The 20,506-nt window shown below is 55.4% G+C and overlaps 1 protein-coding gene across 3 annotated transcripts in view; it reads left to right on the forward strand.

Annotated features, from left to right (window-relative positions):
• GRAMD2A (GRAM domain containing 2A) overlaps positions 1–20,506 on the forward strand; it is a 42,007-nt gene that overhangs the window by 17,771 nt on the left and 3,730 nt on the right. For 2 of the 3 annotated variants that reach the window (XM_055133289.1, XM_055133290.1), the window contains exons 2-9: positions 16,738–16,830; positions 17,542–17,599; positions 17,882–17,957; positions 18,548–18,651; positions 19,100–19,198; positions 19,283–19,354; positions 19,551–19,613; positions 20,359–20,503. In XM_055133289.1, the coding sequence (XP_054989264.1) occupies positions 16,738–16,830; positions 17,542–17,599; positions 17,882–17,957; positions 18,548–18,651; positions 19,100–19,198; positions 19,283–19,354; positions 19,551–19,613; positions 20,359–20,503 (710 nt within the window). The remainder of the gene's footprint in view (positions 1–16,737; positions 16,831–17,541; positions 17,600–17,881; positions 17,958–18,547; positions 18,652–19,099; positions 19,199–19,282; positions 19,355–19,550; positions 19,614–20,358; positions 20,504–20,506) is intronic. The other variant, XM_055133291.1, reaches the window with a different exon arrangement.

Raw genomic sequence — 20,506 nt, forward strand, 5'->3', positions numbered from 1 at the left:
ACTTTTTTTCAGTACATTTCTCTCTCTCTCTTTTTTTTTTGTCTTAGCAAAACAAAACTGTACCCTTCTTGCTTAAGCGAGAAATCTAGAGTCAGTTATTTAACACTTTTCCCTTATTATCTACGTTCAGTTAGCCACCGAGTCAGGTTGGTTGTATTTGGAAATAGATCCCCTAAGTCTTGTTTCTGACCATCGTTGCAGGCTCCGAGTTTGAGACATTCTCACTATGCTGGGATCAGTCTAACGGATCTGTCTTTGAGGGCAGATATGAACATGTACAGAAGAGGAAAGAGTGGTAGGGTGAACCCCCATGCCTGGTTTACCCAAGGTATACTAACCACCAACATAGAATTATTCCTGTTTCATCAATATTCCTCTCCCCACTTCCATTGAATCCTTTCCTTCCTTCCTTCCTTCCTTCCTTCCTTCCTTCCTTCCTTCCTTCCTTCCTTCCTTCCTTCCTTCCTTCCTTCCTTCCTTCCTTCCTTCCTTCCTTCCTCCTTCTTCTTTCTTTCTTTCTTTCTTTCTTTCTTTCTTTCTTTCTTTCTTTCTTTCTTTCTTTCTTTCTTTCTTTCTTTCTTTCTTTCTTTCTTTCTTTCTTTCTCCTTCCTTTCTTTCTTCTTTCTTTCTTTCTTTCTTTCTTTCTTTCTTTCTTTCTTTCTTTCTTTCTTTCTTTCTTTCTTCCTTTTTCTTTCTTTTTTTTTAGCTTGGGTTCATAACTCACAATGCTGAGGGGTGACTCCTCGTTCTGCATTCAGGGATCACTCCTGGCTGTGCTCAGAGGACTATATGAGATGCCAGGGATCAAGCCTACTCCAGCTCTCCATTGGGTTACTCTTTTTTTTTTTTATTAGAGAATCACTGTGATGTACAGTTACAAACTTATGTGTTTGCATTTTACTCATACAGTGATTGTTTACCCATCCCTCCACCAGTGCCCATTCACCTCCACCAATGATCCCAGTATCCCTCTCACCACCCCCACCCCATCCCCCACCACCCCAACCTGCCTCTGCAGCAGGGCATTCCCTTTTGTTCTCTCTCCTTTTGGGTGTTGTAGTTTGCAAGAGAGATATTGAATGGCCTTCATGTTCGGTCTATAGTCTACTTTCAGTTCACATCTTCCAACCTGAATGGGTCCTCCCAACATCCTCTACTTGGTGTTCCCTTCTCTATCTGAGCTGCCTTTTCCCCAGCATGTAAGGCCAGTTTCCAAGCTGTGGGGCAGACCTCCTCGTCCTTATCTCTACTACTCTTGGGTGTTAGTATCCCACTCTGTTATTTATATTCCACAGATGAGTGCGATATATGTCTGTCTCTCTCTTTCTGACTCAGTTCACTTAACATGATACTTTTCATGTTGATCCATTTATATGCAAATTTCATGACTTCATCTTTTCTAACAGCTGCATAGTATTCCATTGTGTAGATGTACCAAAGTTTCTTTAACCAGCCATCTATTTTGGGGCATTCTGGTTTTTTTCCAGATTTTGGCTATTGTAAACAGTGCTGCAATGAACATACAAATGCAGATGTCATTTCTACTATACCTTTTTGCCTGTCCGGGATATTTTCCAGGAGTAGTATTGCTGGGTCAAATGGGAGCTCAATTTCTCATTTTTTGAGAATCATCCATATTGTTTTCCAAAAGGGCTGAACCAGTCGGCATTCCCACCAGCAGTGAAGGAGGGTCCCTTCTCTCCATTGGGTTACTCTTAAGCAGACCATCAGAGAGTCACCTTGTTAGCATACAATATTCACAGTACACATCATTGTTTAGATCCCTTAATCAAGAAAATTACTTGCTTTGGAGCCCACTGGGCCTTACATATTTCACCCTGCCACCCCTCTGGCCTCATTGCTCTCCACTTCTCACCAAAGGGCTCTGTTGTATTCCTCTGGCATGCCACACACTCCTGGCTTCAGGACCCTCCTGTTCATCCTGCATAACTCCTCTCCAGTGATGGGAATCAGAGGGGATTCCCATCTGATTCCCATCTGTTATCAGCTCCAGTGCCGTGGCCGCCTCTGGGCAGTCCTCCTTGGTTTTGCTAGGAGGTCCTTCGAGGACACCCTGCTTCTCCCTCGTAGCGTTGATTACTGCTCTAGCCATGTCTTGACTTCTCTAAATATTTGTCTCCTGTCTGCCTCTCCCTTCGGGCGTTCGGGGATAGCAGCTTCTTGATGCCCCTCTCACAGTGCCCACACAGTGGACACGAATAGCAGCATTCAGGAACTATTTGTGGAAAGGAGGCAGAAAGACCCGCCGGCCTTGAGGACAGCACCCGCCAGCCTCTGCTGCCCAGGACCTTTTCCTGGCTCGCTTTTGTTTTTTCCCCTCAGACATTTGCTTTTCCTCCTGGGCTGGGACTTTCTGGCTCCTCGTCAGAGGAGGAACAGAGGCCCAGCAAGAGACGGCCCCTTCCCTCGCAGCCCTCAGCCGGGAGCTGCGTCCAGGCCCGCTTGCTCATCTCCCTGCTCCAGCGCCCCCCGAAGCCCCCGCCAAGCCCACCTGTGCCTTCCAGTTCTGCAGTGGGGGAGCCGCGGGGGGGCCGGCTGTGCCGAGCCCAGTCCCTGGATGAACACAGCTGACTTGCCCCTGGACTCACCGCCCCGCTGGCGCTCCGAAGGGGGGGCGTGTGAGTGGCTGAGGTAGGCAGCGGAGGTGCCGCCGGGCACAGCGGCGCTCTGTTTCCCCATGAATGCCAGTCTGTCTCTGGACCTGAATGGCCAGCTTCTTGTCTGGAGACAACCAGGGCCCAAGTGGCCTGCCAAGAAAAAGTGGTCTGGGACCAGGCCACGCCAGCAGATGCTGCTGCAGCAGTGGGCACAGCGGGGACATGGCGGGGACGAGGCCAGGCGCGGGTCGGGCCCTCAGTGCCTCCCTGGCCTGGGCCTCGCAGGAAATCCTGGATCTCCCCTGGAGCATAGCTTCCCGCGTCAGCTGTTTGTCCCCCGTCTCCCTGGTGACCGTTCTCCTGCCGAAGGCCTTTGAGCTCTGGCCAAGAGGGGCAGCAGGGACCTCAGAGCTCCTGAGGAGAGAAGAGAAGAGGCAGGATGGGCCTGAGCGAGAGTCTGAGCTGTGCTGGGGCCCCGAGGGGTGGCGAGTTGGCACTCAGCTTGGCCCAGGTGCCAGAGGCCTTGCTGGCCGCTGCTTCTCTGTGGGGGTGGGTTGAGCTGGTGGCTACGCAGGCAGATGTGGGGCCTGCTGAGAAGTGAAGTCCAGGGCCCATTGGGGCCTCCCTCTCTGCCGCCCCGGGATGGGGGAGGGGGCGGGGATTGGCCTTCTAGGCATCCTTCAAGGGACAGGCAGGGTGTGGAGCCTCAGCTCTGGGTGGTGCAGGCTGGGGTGTGAGGACCCGCTCCTATCCCCGTGGCAGGTCCCACATGGCAGCAGAAACACTGGGCTGGGACAGCCCCCCCACAGTACTGCCAGCCTGGGGCAGCCCCATTCTGTGGAGGAGGTGACAGGGTGGGGGTTAGTGGTGGCTGGGGGTGTCTGGAGCAAACTTGAGTGTGTCATTCTCCAAGCCCGCTGTGCATCTGGGGTGTCCCTGCTGTTGCCCAGACGGCACTAGGGAGCCCCCACAGGGGTGCATGCTCACTCGCCAGCCGTCATTGAGCACCTACTGTATGCCTGAAGCCAGGTAGAGCCCTGGGGAGATGAGGAGGTAGCAAGACGTAGCACTGCCAAGATGCCCAAGAAGGTGGTGCGGACCCAGACCCAGAGAGTCTGCTCTCCCTGGAGGTACAGGCTGGCCAGGCTTCAGGGGAAATGGTTCTGGGGGAGGGCCATGCTGGGGGCACAGCCACCATATTTGTCATCTGGGGGGAGTTATTTGGGCCACACCCTGCAGTGCTCGGGCCTGTTCCTGGCTCTGTGTTCAGAAGTGAACCCAGGGTGCTGGCGGGGCGTGATTTATGTCAAGTTGGGGTTGGAAATAGAGTCAGCTGCATGCAGGGCTAGTGCCTTCACCCCTGTACTGTCCCTCCGGCTCCGGAGGCTGCGTCTGGTAGGAGCAGGTTAGCTGGAGATGCAGGTTGGTCTGGGGGAAGCAGCCCGGGACACACAGGGGCGACAGTGTGACTCACGGAGCTGCCAAGAGCATCCAGGGGGTGCTGAGCCTTCCTGGGGTGCTGAGGGCTGGGGTGCAGGGGCAGGAAAGGAGGACTGGGCTGGCTCAGTGCCCGAGCAGCTGAGGGCTAGGCGCCACCAGGAGCCAGAGTGACAAGTAGCCCTGCTTCTGCCTGCCGGCTGTCCCCCGGGTGCTGAGCTCGTGTGGACGGAGGGCCTTCTCTTAGCACCCCGACTCAAAGGAGTCCTTGTTCCGGTTGCAGCCAGCCAGCTCATGGCTCCCTAGCCACTAGCTTACCCCCTTGGTTTGGTTCTCTGAGTAGAGGAGATAAAGGATCTGGGGGGTTCTGGTGAGGGACCCTCACTCCCCTGAGTAAGTACTGCCATGTGTCCTCCTCCACTGGGGCCATCCCCAGAGCTGGGGTTCTTTCCTGCAGGCAGATGTACAGGGTTCTGGTGCCTGGCCAGGACCAACTGGACTTTGACATCCAGTTCCCTTCATCGCTTGTGTGGTCAGGAGGGAGATGCTTCTCTGGGCCTCGGCCTCCGTGTCTGTGAACGGATGGTGCCCATTCAGCGTTCCCCAGAGGCCTCTCCCTGCTCCTCTCTGAAGAGCCACCATGGGCAGGTGGATCCAGGCCTGAGAGTCTTTGTCCTGAGCACAGAGCTGTAGCTGGGGCAGCTGAGCCCAGGGAGCTGCCATCGCCACCTCGAAGGGGACAGTGCCATAAGATGGGTTAGGCTTGGGGGTAGGGTTAGAGGCTGGACTTGGAGATTTGGGTTAGAGGCTGCATCTTAGGGTTGGGGTTAGGGATTGGAGCTTGGGGTTGGGGTTTGGGGTTGGAGGTTAGGGTTGTGGCTAGGAGATGGAGGTTAGGGTGAGGATTAGGGGGTCGGAGGTTAGAGTTGGGATTAGGGGCTACAAGTTAGGGATGGGGTTGGGGGTTGGAGGTTAGGGTTGGGGTTAGAGTTGGAGTTTAGGGTTGGGGTTAGGGGCTAGAGGATAGAGATGGGGTTTGGGGTTGGAGGTTAGAGTTGGAGTTAGGGGCTAGAGGTTAGGGTTGGAGGTTGCTAATAAAAGTTGGGGTTAGGGTCTGGAGATTAGGGTTGGGGTTAGGGTTTGGAGGTTGGGTTTGAGGGTTGATAGTAAGGGTTGGGGTTAGGGGCTGGAGATTAGGTTGGTTTAGCATTATGGGTTGGATAAATTTCCATTACAGGTTAGAGGTTAAAAAATTAGAATTTAGGGGCTGGAGTGATAGCACAACAGGTAGGGCATTTGCCTTGCACACGGCCGACCCGAGTTCGATTCCCAGCATCCCATATGGTCCCCTGAGCACCTCCAGGAGTAATTCCTGTGTGTATGAGCCAGGAGTAACCTCTGTGCAATGCCGGTGTGACCCAGAAAAAAAAAAGGAAAAAATTAGGATTTAGTTTTAGTTTTAGAGTTCTGGATTTAGGGTTAGGGATTATAAATTAGGTTTAGGGATTAGGGTAAGAATTTAGGTTATTTAAGGGTTAGGGCTTCTGGTTAGAGATCAGGCGTAGAGCTAGGATTGGCCTTTGAGAACAGCATCATCACACACATGCCCTTGTGTGGTCTTGGGCAAGCCTAGCATCAGCACTTCTGTTCAGCACCAAGTGTTGGAGCACATGAGGTGGATGGAGAGTCAAGAGAGCACACCAGAGTGATAATACAGTGCCTAGGGCGCTTGCCTGCACGCAGCTAGTTCAGGTTTGGTCCCTGGCACCCCATATGGTCCCAAGCCCCTCCTGGAGTGATTCCTGAGTAAGTCCTTGGCACTGGTGGGTGTGGCCTCCCCAAACAAACAAATAGTTCCAGGATGTGGGGGGGGGGGTGGCAGATTCTTTCTGCTCTCCAGCACTGGCACCTGACCCTGCTTCTCTCTTCACTTGTTCCCCAAGGAGCGCCTGGGGCAGTGCTTGCATGCAGCTCTCCCCTCCCTGGGTGCCCTCCTGGCTGCGCCCTGCCTCACACTTGGATTTCCTGCAGGACTCACTAGGGTGGGATCTGACGGGCTGGCTCAGCTTTGCTGTCTAGGGAACTGTCTGCTTGCTTGGCTTGTCTGACTCATGATTCCATGATTCCATCGGCTCTGGCCAAGGTAATTTCCTTGCTGACTGTGCTGCCTGGGGAAGCAACACCTCCGGCCTTGTACCCCACCCCCTGTGCCCCGTCCCAGTGCCGCCACAGACAGAGGGAAACATTTCTGGCCTGATGTCCTCAGCCCACCTCCTGGCAAGTAGGGGTCTGGCCAGACCTGTTCATTTGTCAGAGTCCTTTGTCCAGGTTGCTGAGCCGACCAACCCGTGGGTTTCAACTCACGGATCCTACCCTGTCACACTCAGTGTGGACTCAGAGTATGGGGGTTCTCTCCTCTTTAGTCACTGGAAGGAAGAAGGCCTAGAGCAAGGTAGAGCATTTGACTTGCAAGTAAGGCCCTGGGTTGGAGGCAGGAAAAAAGGGAGGGAGACACATAGTGGAAAAGCAAGGCAGTTATCCCAGGCCTGGAAGATCTGTCTGTCTGTCTGTCTGTCTATCGGTTTGTTGGGCCACACCCAGCAGTGCTCAGGGCTTACTCACGGCTCTGCACACAGGGATCACTCATGGCGGGGCTCAGAGGACCATGTATGGTGCTGAGGGTTTGAAACAGGCTCAGTGGGATGCACGGCAAGCATCTTAACCCCTGCATTCGCTCTCTCTGGTCCCGGAATATGAGTTTAGAAAGTCAAAAGCGAGTCTCCAGTTCTGTGTGTGGAGATAGCAATAATAGAATGAATATTTCAGTGGGTAGGGCATTTGCCTTGCATGTGGCAACCTGGGTTCGATTCCCAGCATCCCGTATGGTCCCCTGAGCACCACCAGGGGTAATTTCTGAGTACAGAACCAGGAGTAACCTCTGTGCATCACCAGATATGACCCAAAAAGCAAAAAAAAAAAAAAAAAAAAAAAAAAATAGAATCAATTTTTGCTGAAGAAAGAAAGAAAATTTCCTATCAGAAAAAAAAGAGTGCTCAGGGGCCTCCTTGATGGTGTGGGCCTGGCAATTGGGTGCTGAGACCTGATGGGACCATGCTGGCAGGTGGGGGATGCGATGCTGCTTGGCTTTCGCTATCTGTCATTCACACTGTGTCCCCAGCTCCAGAAGTGAGGTTTTTCTTGGAGTAGGGTTGAGGGTGGGGGTTTAGACAATAGTTAGTCGTGCTCAGGGCTCACTCTGGGTGGTGCTTGGCAGACCATGTGTGGTGCTCCGCAGCGCGCACAGCACATGCCTCCACCCCTGTACTATCTCTCTGGGCCCAGAAGTCAGCTTTCATCTTCAAGTCTCAGCGTGTTGATGAAACTGCCTATGCAGTCCCACTTTCCCCTTGGGAGACAACCCAGGCCAACAGCTCCTGGACTGTGGCTTCCCAGGGCAGATAGGGAGACTCCGGGAAGGACAGTGGGTTGAGCGCTGACCTCCGCGTGGGAAAAGAGGCTCCCTCTCTTTTGGTGCCATTAAGCCAATATGCTCAGTGATCTTCGTGGAAGAAAGGGACCTTGCGGCCAGACTGAGCTCCTGTCTCGCTCAGGATGTTGCTGGAAGTCGAGAGGGACAGTGTGAAGAACAGGAAGGGCAGAGCCCTCCATCCAGGATGGCCCAGGAGGACTGGGCCTGGAGAGCAGGAGGCATGCATCACTGTGAGCTGTTGGCAAGGCAGGGAGAGGTAGGAAGTGTCTGGCTGTCTCTTCTCCTCTCCCCCACCTTCCCCTCTCTACCTCTCCCTTCCCTGCGAGCAAACATCTAGAGTTTTCTTGGCACTGACTACAGGTTTAAAATCACCTGAGAACCTTACAAAGCCCAGAGCGGAACACACCCGCCTCCTTTGTGATCCAGCCATGCCAGTACCAAGTGTTTACTCATAGAAGTGAAAGCTTGTGTCCTCAAGACAGGGCCAGGAATGTTTGCAGCAGATTTTTCCATAATAGGTGAAAATTGACGCCTACCCAGAGGCCCTCCAAGATGAAAAGGCATCCATCAATCACGGTGTGTCTCTGTGACGGGATTTTGAAGAAAGTGCAGTTTCCTGTCACACTGGATAAGCCTCTCAGATGCAGCTGAGCGAAAGCAGACATGCAGAGAGGGTTCGGCAGGGTCTGATGGACTGCCGAGTGCATGCAAGAGCCCCTTCTTGATCTAGATGACACCCAGGCCGGTGGGCCTTATGCCACCACTCTGCTCCTGTGCTAGGATGCAGTCGGCCTTTTGGGGTGAGGGGAGAGAGTGACCTGGAGGGGGAGCTGCTTTCCAGCTATGTTCTCCTTGGAACATGCACTGAATCACATACTTACTTTTGCTCTTGTGGGGATCATATCCAGTGGTGCTCAGGGGGCTCCCAGGGCAATCGCAGTGTTACTTGGGGTCCATGTGGCACAGGGCTAGAACCCAGAACCTCCCATGGGGCAGGTGCCCTTCAAATGGGCATACCCCTGGCCCCTTGTTGTTTTACAGGCACTTTTCTGTTTGTAAATGCCATTGCAATCACCTGTTGGATGATATATGTTTATCTAAAGGCCATGCCCCAGAATTCTGATTGAATTGGTCTGATTTTTTTTTAATTGGTCTGATTTAATCCTGACTTCATTAATAGGACTCAGGCACTGGCCTCTTTTGCTGTTGCTTCATGTTTTGGGTTTTTTTTTGGGGGGGGGGATTGGCTCCCAAGTGGTGCCCAGGCGGTTCAGGGGTTCTGTGTGGAGGCCTGTGGATGTGATACTGTCTGTCCCTGTAGAGATGGGGCCTTGGAGCTGTGCCCGTTGATGCTTGGAGGACCACATGGTGCAGGTCTGGTGCTTGGTAGACCAGTGCCCTGACAGCTACACTGTTTACTGAAACCTCTTTTGCTTTTTTTACTTTTTAACTTTTGTTGGCTTTTGGGCTACACCCAGTGATTCTCAAGGGTTACTTCTGGTGCTGCTTGAGGGACCATATAGGATGCTGGAAATTGAACCCAGGTCTGCCACATGGAAGGCAAATGCCCTACCTGCTGTATTATCACCCTGGCCCTGTTTTTATTTTTATTTTTTAAACTTTTTTATGAAATCACTGTGAGATAGACCCTTACAAAGCTGTTCATGATTGGGTTTTAGTCATACAGTATTCTAACACCCATCCCTCTACCAGTGTACATTTCCCAGCACCAGTGTCCCCAGGTTCCCTCCCATCACCCCCACCCCCCATCCCCTGCGTGCCTCTTATTTATTTTATTTTATTTTATTTTATTTCTTTTTGGGTCACACCCGGCGATGCACAGAGGTTACTCCTGGCTCTGCACTCAGGAATCACCCCTGGCGGTGCTCAGGGGACCATATGGGATGCTGGGAATCGAACTCGGGTCGGCCGCGTGCAAGGCAAACGCCCTACCCGCTGTGCTATTGCTCCAGCCCCCTGCCTCTTATTTATTTTTAAAGGCATTAAATGTAGTGGGCTTGAGTGATAGTACATCTAGTAGAACATTTGCCTTGCATGAGGCCGGCCCAGGTTTGATCCCTGGAATCCATATGGTCCCCTAGGTACCTCCAGGAGTGATCCCTGAGTACAGAGCCAGCCCTGACCACCACTGGGTGTGGCCCCCTCAAAAAAGCATTAAAGGGGCTGGAGCAATAGCACAGTGGGTGGGGCGTTTGCCTTGCACTCGGCCAACCCAGGTTCAATTCCCAGCATCCCATATGGTCCTGAGCACCGCCAGGAGTAATTCCTGAGTGCAGAGCCAGGAGTAACCCCTGTGCATCACCGGGTGTGACCCAAAAAACAAAAACAAAAAGAAAAAAAGCATTAAAGATGACTCATTGTTTGGGGGGACAGAGATCAATCCCAAGAATTAATACATGCAAAGCAGTTTGCTACCACCAAGCCACACCCCCAGCCCCTTACAAACTATTCCAGTGTGCATCTGGCTGTGGTTTGTGTGACTAGGGACTCATTTCTCTGCCAAGTGGGGGTGAGCTTTGTGCAGGGTTTGGGGTGGAGGGAGCTGGGGGAATTCAGAGCAGCTGCTGGAAAGAGGGGCCGCAGCTGAGTCCCACCCTGGCCTTCCTTCCAGGACACCTCCACTCAGCTCCCTGCCCTACTGGGCTATTTTTGTGGTTTCTGGGTTTAACTGCTCTGGGTGGACGGGTGTGGGTGAGGGGGCAGCTGCTGCCAAGAGGTGTTTTGTGTGTGTAGAGGAAGCGTGGCACTCTCTGGGGCCTCCTCTCATGTCCGCCTGCAGGAGAGGGTGGTGCTGGCCTTGAGCAGAGCTGGCAACGCCTACAGGATGCCCGCAAGTGCCCAAGGGCCACACGGAGGAGTCAGCCTGGGCTGCCTCTGAGTAGGGGTGGGGGAAGTTCCTGGGTGATGCTCAGGACAGCCCACCCATGAACACAAGGCCCTGCCTCAGACTGCAGGGCCCAGCCTCGCTTTCTGCCTCTGCATTGCCCAGGCCGCTGCTTCTGCCATGCTTGGAGGCACAGCCTGTGGCCAGGAAGGGCAGGTGTGGGCGGCAGCTGGGAGCCAGAAGAGGGGCCTGGTGAAGGCTGCTGTGGAGGCTGGGGGGCGTGGGGGGGGCTAGCTGATGCTTCCACCTGACACCCCAGCCATCATGTCTGGGCCATTCTGTCCTCTTCTGTGTCACATCTGACCTCCACCATAGTGCCATAGTGCCCCTGTGGTCAGCTGGAGGGCTCCAGTGCCCGCTGTGGGCTGTCCACTGAGCAGCTGGGCTCCAGAAGAAAGGCCTACCTGCTCGTCCCTCACCAGTTTCCGTCCCCGTCTGCTCCCTTCCTGCTGGACAGCAGTCATCTTTTTTTTTTTTTTTTTTTTTTTTTTTGCTTTTTGGGTCACACCCGGCAATGCACAGGGGTTACTCCTGGCTCATGCATTCAGGAATTACTCCTGGCGGTGCTCGGGGGGACCATATGGGATGCTAGGAATTGAACCCGGGTCGGCCGCGTGCAAGGCAAACGCCCTACCTGCTGTGCTATTTATTGCTCCAGCCCCTGGACAGCAGTCATCTTGGCACCCCTTCTCTGACTCTCCCCCCAACTCTGCACCCCCTTCTTCTTTTACTGGCTCTTGCACTTATTCATTTAGCAAACTCAGGCCGGCTGTTTGCTAGGGAGACACAAGTCTAAGACACACCCCTCCCCCCTGAGGTGCGGGGAAGACAGATGTATAAACAGACATGTACCACCTGGTGCGGTAAGTGTGGGGGTAGCAGCATGAGACAGGAGCAGGGACCCCAGAGGAGGTGGTGGGGTGTGTATGGGGGGTGGGGAGAAATCAATGAAGGCATCATAGAAGAGGTGACATTTGGACTGCAGTGTGAAAGATGACTGGGAATGGCCCAGGTAGAGAAGTCTGGGAGGGAATTCTGGGTAGAATTCTGGTGAGGAAGTCAGGGCAAAGCTGCTCCCAGGTTCAGGGCGGGCTGACAGTGGTCTGGCCTCTCGCCCTGAAGCCTGAATGCCATAGTAGGCCCAGCACGGGGGAGGCCCATGGACTTGGGGCTTGAGTGGATACACGGTGGGGAGAAGAATGAGCAAAAGACGCTGGTCTAGAGCCTCCCAGGGCTGCTGGGTGCCCAGAGGAACATTTGTGAGCACACTGGACAGTTCTGTCTAGACAGAGTCAAGTTCTTGTGTGTATGTGGGGGAGGGTGGGGGGAAGCACTGAGGTTCAAGCACAGATTGGGGGAGTTTCTCTGGGTGTGAGTCTCTGGGACAGAGCCCAGAGCAGGAAGCTACTGTCAGGCCCATCCTCTGCCCTTGAGAAGAGGAGGTGACTGCGTCCCTGGGTCCCTGCTTGCTGCCCCTCCCCCGCCCCTCCCCTCCCAGCATCTCCAGAATCAGCGGCTCATCCTGCCCTTCCAGTAGCCCGCAGGCTGGGTCACAGTGTGGCCACTCAGGAAGGATCCACTAGAGGAATGATGGAGTGGAGAGTGACCCAGGTTCCGGTGAGGCCAGAGGCGCCAGCCCAGGCAGGCCGTGTCCCCTTTCCAGGCTTCCTGCCCAGGCCGGGCCCAGCAGAGTGGAGAGTCCGCTCACCTTAACCCCCTCAGTGGCACACACTTCGGATGTCCTCCACCTCCCAGCCCTGCTGCGGTTTGTGTTAATTCACATCTAGTTGCAGACTTCCAGCGCTACACTCCAGCATCAGTCTGTTAAAAAGAAATGGGGGGTGTGGAGGGTGGGAGGGATACTGGGATCATTGGTGGAGGAGAATGGGCACTGGTGGAGGGATGGGTAAATGATCATTGTATGACTGAAATGCAAACAGGAAAGTTCTTAAGTTTGTAACTGTACCCCACAGTGATTCACTAATAAAAAATTTTAAAAAAGAGAGAGATGGGGGAGGGGATTGTTTTTGGGTCACACCAAGCAGTGCTCAGGGGCTCTTCCTGGCTCTGTGCTCAGGATTTCTCATAGTGCTCTGGGGACTGTATGCAGTGCAGAGTGTTTGAACCAGGGTGTGATGCGTGCAAGGCAAGCCCCTTAAGCCCTGTATTATATCTCAGGCCTCGCCTTTTTGAGTCATACCCAGCCGTGCTCATGCTTAGTCCTGGCTTCCTGCTCAAGAGATCAGTCCTGAGGTGTTCAGGGACCATTTGGGGTGTTGTGGATGGAACTCATGTTGGCCAAGCGAGTGTCTTACCTGCTTTACTATCACTCTGCACCCCCACACACACTTTTATTAATTTTGGGGGGGCTGTTCTGGCAAGGCTCAGGCCCTGGAAGTACTCAAGGACTTACGTAGGGAGGTGCTCAGGGGTCATGGAACCCAGGGCCTCACTGCTCGCCCCATGCTCTACCGCTTGAGCCACATCCCTGGCCCCTTTGTGCTTCCTTCATGGTCTCTGTGGCAAGACCCCGCTAATTCCTGGACCTTCCCAGCCTGATGACTGGGTGGATGCATGGCATTCTCTGCATTTGCTGTTGCTCCCGTTTCTTTGTTTTCACTCATCTTCACACTACAGGGGTTCCATCCCCAGCACCACATGTGGTCCCTCAAGCACTGCCAGAAGTGACCCCTGCCATTGTGATGTAACTCCAGTAGAAAAAACAAAACACCCCCCCCTCCCCAACACACACACACACACCAGGAGATGGGATGCATTAGCAGGAAGTCTGAATGGAAGCTCATTTTGAAGGCCTGGCAGGGACCATATGGGGTGCCAGGGATTGAGGGCTCAGACTCAGTCTCCCTTTTTATTTTTCTTTTTTGCTTTTTTGGGCCACACCTGGCAATGCACAGGGGTTACTCCTGGCTCTGCACTCAGGAACCACTCCTGGAGGTGCTCAAGGGACCATATGGGATGCTGGGAATCGAACCCATGTCGGCCGCGTGCAAGGCAAATGCCCTACCCGCTGTGCTATCGCTCCAGCCCCCATCTTTTTCTTTTTAATTTTGGACTACACCCAGTGGTGCTTGAGACCTACTCCTGGCTCTGTGCTCACTCCTGGACAGGCTCAGGGCACCTTATTGGGTGCCAGACTTGAGCCAAGATTGGCCGCATGCAAGGCAAGCACATTCGCCCTTGTGCTTCAGCTCCCGGCCTCCCCTTTTCTGGGGGCTGCTGCCCCTCCTGTCTGGACTCTGAGTGTGCCCTGACAGTGCCAGCCACTCTCTTCAGTGCCCCTGAAACCATCACCCAGTGATCTCTCCCAGAATCCTGTTTGTCCCTGCTCTCTTGAAGGACCCCTGGTTTGCTTGTGAGCCATACATGTGCCTCCTGGAGACCTATCTGATTGAAGCATCAAAGAAAGTAGTAGTTGAAAGAGGAGGTGAGGGGACTCCATCACTTCAAAATTAAATACAAGGGACCAGAGAGATAGGACAGTGGACAAGACACTTGCTTTGCATGAGGCAGACCCAAGTTCCATCCTTGGCACTGTATGTGAATCCTTGAGTGTCACCAGGAGAGATTCCTGAGTACAGAGCCAGCAGTAGGGGACCCCCCCACCCAAGTTAAACAAAAGTACAAGCATAGCAACAAAGCATATAGGCAAATAACAAACTAGGAAAACAAAGGTTGATATTCTAAATCGAGAATTTCTACAAATCGGGCTGGAGTAATAGCACAGTGGGTAGGGCATTTGTCTTGCCGACCTGGGCATATGGCCGACCCGGGTTTGATTCCCAGCATCCCATATAGTCCCCTGAGCACTGCCAGGAGTAATTCCTGAGCGCAGAGCCACAAGCAACCCCTGTGTATTGCCGGGTGTGACCCGCAAAAAAAAAAAAAATTCCATAAATCTCGGGTCAGTGATAAAGTACAGGGCAAGCTGGGGCACTTACCTTGCACATAGCTGACCTGGTGCCATCTCTGGCACCACATATGGTCCCTTGCAATTTCCAGGGGTCACTCCTGAGTGCAGAGCCAGGTATAGCCCCTGAGCACCATGGGTGTGGCCTCTTGTGACCCTGCAAAGAATTAATACAGTGGACCAAAAGAGATAGTATAGTGGGAAGGTGTTTGCCTTGCACTGAGTTCAATCTCCTGCATCCCATACAGTTCCCTGAGCACTGGCAGGAGTGATCCCTGAGTGCAGAGCCAGAAGTAATCCCTGAGGACTGCTGATTTGCACCCTCCACCTCCCCCCAAAAAATTTATGCAAATTTATTTTTTTTCTTTTCTTTTTCTTTTTGGGTCACACCCAATGCACAGGGGTTACTCCTGGCTTTGCACTCAGGAATTACTCCAGGTGGTGCTCAGGGGACCATATGGGATGCTGGGATTCGAACCCAGATTGGCCGCATGCAAGGCAAATGCCCTACCCGCTATGCTATTGCTCCAGCCCCACAAATTTATTTTTAAAATGAAAATCTTTGTAAATAGTCTTCTCTTATGAAATTTTAATTGTTCATGTAGGTTTGGGGAAAACTCAACTTATCTACTAGCAGAAATAGAAATAAAACAGCATTTTTTTGGAGCAGGCAGGAGGCTGCTCCCAGCTATGAGCTTGGGGGTCACTTCCAAGTGACCAACTTGGGAATCTTTCAGTTCTGGGCACTGAGACCAAGGCAGGAAACCAAGATAGGAAAGGTGTGTGCTCTAGCCTTTTGAGTCATCTCCCTGGCCCCATAAATTATATATTTATTGTTTTTTAGGTTTTTTTTTTTTGCTTTTTGGGTCACACCTGGCGATGCACAGGGGTTACTCCTGGCTCTGCACTCAGGAACCATTCCTGGCGGTGCTCAGGGGACCATATGGGATGCTGGGAATCGAACCTGGGTTGGCCGCATGCAAGGCAAACGCCCTACCCGCTATGCTGTTGCTCCAGTCCCATAAATTATATATTTAGACATAAATATTTTATTTGGGTTATGGTTGGGATTTTTTTCTCATGAATAAATGAATTGGAGGACAGTTGTTTGGGGTCTGGGGTCATACCCCATTGCTCAAGAGCCAGTTCTGGGCCTGTACTGAGGAGTATCCCCCTGGCAGTGCCCCAGGGACCTTATATGGTGTTGAGGATTTGAACAGGGAGCAGCTCCATGCAAGTCAAGAACCTTCTCTCTTGCACGAGGTCCCCGATCCTCTTAGGAATGATTCTGATTTCGTAGTTTATGTATATATCCTCTGTCTTCTTTAGTGAGTCATGAGAAGAAAAATCAAGGGGAAAAATCTGTGAGAGGTGAAGTAAATCCAAAATCTGGGAACCAAATAGCCAGCACAACCTGTCATTGTTCAAGATTTGGGAACTGTCCTGGTGTGTGTTCAAAGCACGCGGTGTGACTGGCTGGCTGCAGAGGTGAGGTCAGCCAGGCTCTTAGCTCTCTGACCCTGGGTACAACCTATCTCTTGACCGTTTCTCGCTTGTACAGTGGGGTGACAGGGGGGCAGACAGATCTGAGGAGGAAGAAGAGGTCACACAGGGTGTGACCCCAGACCCGGTCACCCTGGTCACTGAGATAAGGGACTAAGCAATGGGGTTTGTAGCTTCCTGGTCTCCTGGATGCTGCCACTCAATCCTGTCGTCCATCACACTGCCCTGCCCTGACCCAGCTCCTTGCTGCCCGCTCTGCCCGGAACACAGTTTGAATGTGACCCCTCAGGTGTTACTGGGTTCTGCAGTGTCTGCCCTGGAGGGGCGGGAATTCAGAGGCCTGGGGGGCTTCCTGCCTGTCCCCGGAGAGGGTCTCTCCTCCCTCTGGGGCCCTCCCCCTGGGACATTTCTGAGGTGTTTGGGGGGCATTGCTGCCGAGTGCCTGATTGTTGGCTGCTCACCTGTGGCTGCAGCGTTCCTCAGCAGCGGGGCCCTGCTCCAGCCCTCCTGCCCCCAACTTGCCTGTCTATACTCGCTGCCCAGGCCCAGAGAGACCTGAGTCCTCCCCTGCGGCCTCTCAGGGTGTGGCCAGAGGTTGTGAGACCCAGAGCCTCGCAGCCCGACAGCTTCCTGGCACTGGGCATGAGGGACGCTGGTTCCCCGCCCGCCCCGGAGGAACCCAGGGCAGTCAGGATGTGGCAGGGGACAGGCTCAGCTTGGCCCACTCCCCTGTTTCCTTAAGCCTGAAAACTGCCAGTATGAAGAGTGGGGTCTGTGTTAGGGCTTGGGGGCGTGCTGAGACAGCTAGGGGCGTGCCCTGAGGCCCCGTTTCCCCACGGGACTCGTTTGTCTTCAGCAACCACCAGATGCATGGGAAGACGGCTTCTCTGAAGAGCCCTGAGCCCTGCCCAGAGAAGCCAGACCGGGTTCCAGAGTCCCCAGATTCAAGGTGAGACCCTCCCCACCCCAGTCCTGGCCTCGCCCTGTCAGCGACAATTCTGGGTGTGGGAAGCCAAAGGAGGTGACCTGCTAGAAAGGGGGGCTTCAGGCCTGGTGAGGACCTCTCAGGGGGCTGCCCGGGGCCTCTTCTCTCTGCTGGGAGCCAGCCATGTCCTGGCCTCTTGGGTTCCCCTCTCCTCCCTGCCCACCTGTCCTCAGGCCAACCAGCCTCTCCCGCCCTCCCCCAGCCGCTGTCCAGTCACAGCCCCAGGCAGGAGGCAGCCGAGGTGGCCAGTCCTGCGGGTTGTGGCCCTGGAGCTATGAGCTGACACCTCCCTCCGCCTCCGCCTTCCCCGGTGGCCCCTCCAGTCCCCGAAGTCCCTCCTGCTCTGTGGATCCCTTGGCTGGAGACACGGCCTGGAGTGGCTTGCTCACACCCAGGCCCACCCCCCAAGCATCAACAGGAGACGGTGCTTTGGGGCGGGCACCCTGCACACAGCCGTCCCGGCAGTCGGGGGACATTCGGCCACTCCTCCTGGCATCCGGAGGTGCCCTGCCCTCCACGCGCTTGCTGGGTTGTGACCCCCTTGCCAAGGCTCCTCAGTCTGAAGCCTCTGCCCCTCCCCCCCGCTTCTGGCTGGCAGCCAGGGCGGCCCTGGCACGGAGCCCGCTGGGCGGCCCCAAGGGTCCCCGTGTCTGGAATGGAATGTCTCCTTTGCAGCCCGCACTGGCCAGAGGGCTTGAAGGGCGAAGAGATAAAGAAGTGCGGCCGGGAGGGGGTAAGTGTGGCGGGGGCACTGAGGGAGGGCCCGGGGGGCCTGGCGCCAGGAAACCCGACAGGGTGTCCCTTCCCGGACGTGGCTGCTGGCGGCGTCCTCTAATCTCCAGGCACCGGGCAACGCCAGGAGACAAGCAGTGCTGGGCCTCAGCCCCTGCCCTGCTGGGCGCTTACCTGTGCTGTGGCCTGGCCTCTCCCTGCCAGTGGCCAGAGCAGCTCCCCTGGTACCCCGTGGTGTCTGGCTCCCCCAAACCCCCACCTCAGACACACCCGTGCGTTTCAGACACTCCTGAGTAAATACAACCAGCAGTACCACAAGCTGTTCAAGGATGTCCCCTCAGAGGAGATGGTCCTCAAAGGTAAGCCGTGTCCCTGCGGGACGACTGTGGGGGCACCTCTAGGCTCCTGGGCCCAGGCCTGCCCCACCTGACATCCCCTCCAGGGCCCAGCTTAGGCCACTGTTTTTGGCAAGTGCTCGGTGTATTTGCTTTCTTTGGGCTTGTGAGCGCACCAGGGCTGGATGGGGCTGCAGGTGGGAACCCTCCAGGCGTCCCTTTCTCCCTCGAGCTCGGCCCTTATCAGGGGCTCTTTCCTCCAGGCAGGCCTCTGGCCGTAGTGGGAACATTTTCCAAATGTGCAGGGTGCAGGGCTGGCAGAGCCCAGCGGTTCTGCAGTTCTGCCTAGGGGAGTTAGCCCCGCAGCTTTGGGGATACTGAGGTAGAAGCCTGCACTGACTTGCACTGATCTGCATTGGTAAAAGAAAACCTCTTGCGGTAAGGGTGAGGGGCGCTGTCAGGTTTCCTGGGAAAGGCCTCTGGGGTGCTGGGCCCAGGACTGGGAAGGGGTTTTGGAGACTGCCTGGCTGGATCCAGGCTCCTGAGGGTGTGCAAGGGCCCTGGGGCTGCCGGGCTGCCCTTGCCCACGCCCTGCTCTCTCCCACGCCTGCCAGTGTGCTCCTGTGCCCTCCAGAGGGACCTGCTTCTCCAGGGCCGGCTCTACATCTCCTCCAACTGGCTCTGCTTCCATGCCAGCCTCTTTGGCAAGGATATCAAGGTAGTGGCGAGTGGCAGGGACAACGCTTAGCCCACTCAGGTCATGGCTGTCCCCGCACTCCCTGCGGCCAAGGCATCTTCGCCAAGGTCCAGGAAAGTGGTTCTGCCCCAATCCACACCCCTCTGCTGGCGTGAGGTGGCCTGAACAGTTTACAGCCCCCTCCTCTGTGGATGCCTTGAGGAGCCGAGTGGGGGGTTGCCATCAGGGGAGCCAGTGCAGGGACCGCCTCCGCCCACACAGGACTCACTGCAGCCCCCAACCGGATACACAGGCGGAAACCGGCACGGGTGCAGGGTGGAGTTCTCACTGTAGGAGGCGCTGTGTGAGGGTCCCTTTCTCCTCTCCCTGGCAGCACTGGTTCAATTCAGGGCTTGCAGGCACACAGGCAAGCAAAGGGGTCTTCCTCAGGGGCAGGGCCTGAGAGTTGTCCCCCTGCCCCCCAACTCAGGTGGCCATTCCCGTGGTGTCCGTGCAGATGGTCAAAAAGCACAAGATGGCTCGTCTCCTCCCCAACGGCCTGGCCATCACCACCAACACCAGCCAGAAGGTCCGTGGGGGCCGCGCTCCCTTGCTCATCCCCCTGCGCCGCCCCCAGGCCCTCAGCTGACTCCACTTTCTTTCCGTGTCCCAGTACGTGTTTGTGTCGCTGCTCTCCCGGGACAGTGTCTTTGACATGCTGAGGCGGATCTGCACGCACCTCCAGGTACGGGGCGGGGTGGGGGGGCAGCTCCGGGCGGGCCGGGGCTCCTCTGCTCGCACACTCGGAGCAAGGCTCTGTGGAACTCACCGTGGGTTATTTGTAGGGGATGTTCTCAGTGCCTGCTCACACCCGCCTGGGCCCGGCCTGGGCTGTCTGGTGGGCAGGGGATTGTGGTGACCCGGTTCTCCTTCCCCTGCAGCCTTCCAGCAAGAAGAGTCTGAGCGTCAGAGAATTCCCCGAGGAGCCTGAGTGCGCATCTCTGGTAAGGGCCAGGGCCAGCACCTGAGCGCAGCGCCACCAGCTCCTGGGCTCTGGGGCCTCGACACCCACCACACCCAGGCCCAGCCGCCTCACTGACCTGCTTATGGGAACAAACGACCAAGCCTTGAGACACTGCCTGGGTTGGCCCCACGTGTGTACAGACACGGCTGGCGGCCCTGTCTGCCCAGGAGCAGGACTAGAAGGGCCCAGGAGGGATCAGAGACGTCCCCGGGGAAGAGCCCCAAGATCTCTGTGGGACTGGACAATCTCACTCTCTGTCCGCCTGAGGTCCTGCAGTTTCCCTGAGCTGCCAGCTCTGCACTCGCAGGACTAAGCGTCCCGAGCTGGGAGGGGATGGACATGACCCCTGGGGATTTGAAGTGCCTCCCACTGACCATGAAGCAGTGGGTGGATCCTGGCGGGGAGAAGGCGAAACCTGTGTGTTTGCAGAGCGCATCTGGGAGAGGGAGGCACCGAGGGGTGGGTACCCAGGCCAGAGGAAACCAGGCTCTGCCCCTCACGGGGTCTGGGTGAGCGATGGCACTGCTGGCACTCTTCAGAGCCGCACTTTTCTGGCTGAGTCACGGCTCGGGGGCAGGCTGCAGGCATGTGGTTGCTCCGGCAACATCCTGCTCCCTGGTACCTGCCCCCCGCTGGTGAGGCCCCGGTGCTGGTTGCAGCAGGAACACTTGGGTGCGGGCACTGAGGGTGCACGAGAACCCTAGGCCCTTCTGCTGCCTCCACAGGAAGTTCTCATCCCCGAGATGAAGTGGAGGAGAGTGTGTCCGGCCACCAGGTCCCTGTCCCTCCCAGACCACATCCCTAGTGTCCCGCCCACCCCCCTGGACTCTGCGGAAAGTTTCTTCCCCTCCAGGAAGCCCTCGGGGCCTGGTG

Source organism: Sorex araneus, chromosome 3 (assembly GCF_027595985.1).
Source record: "Sorex araneus isolate mSorAra2 chromosome 3, mSorAra2.pri, whole genome shotgun sequence".
Taxonomy (NCBI): domain Eukaryota; kingdom Metazoa; phylum Chordata; class Mammalia; order Eulipotyphla; family Soricidae; genus Sorex; species Sorex araneus.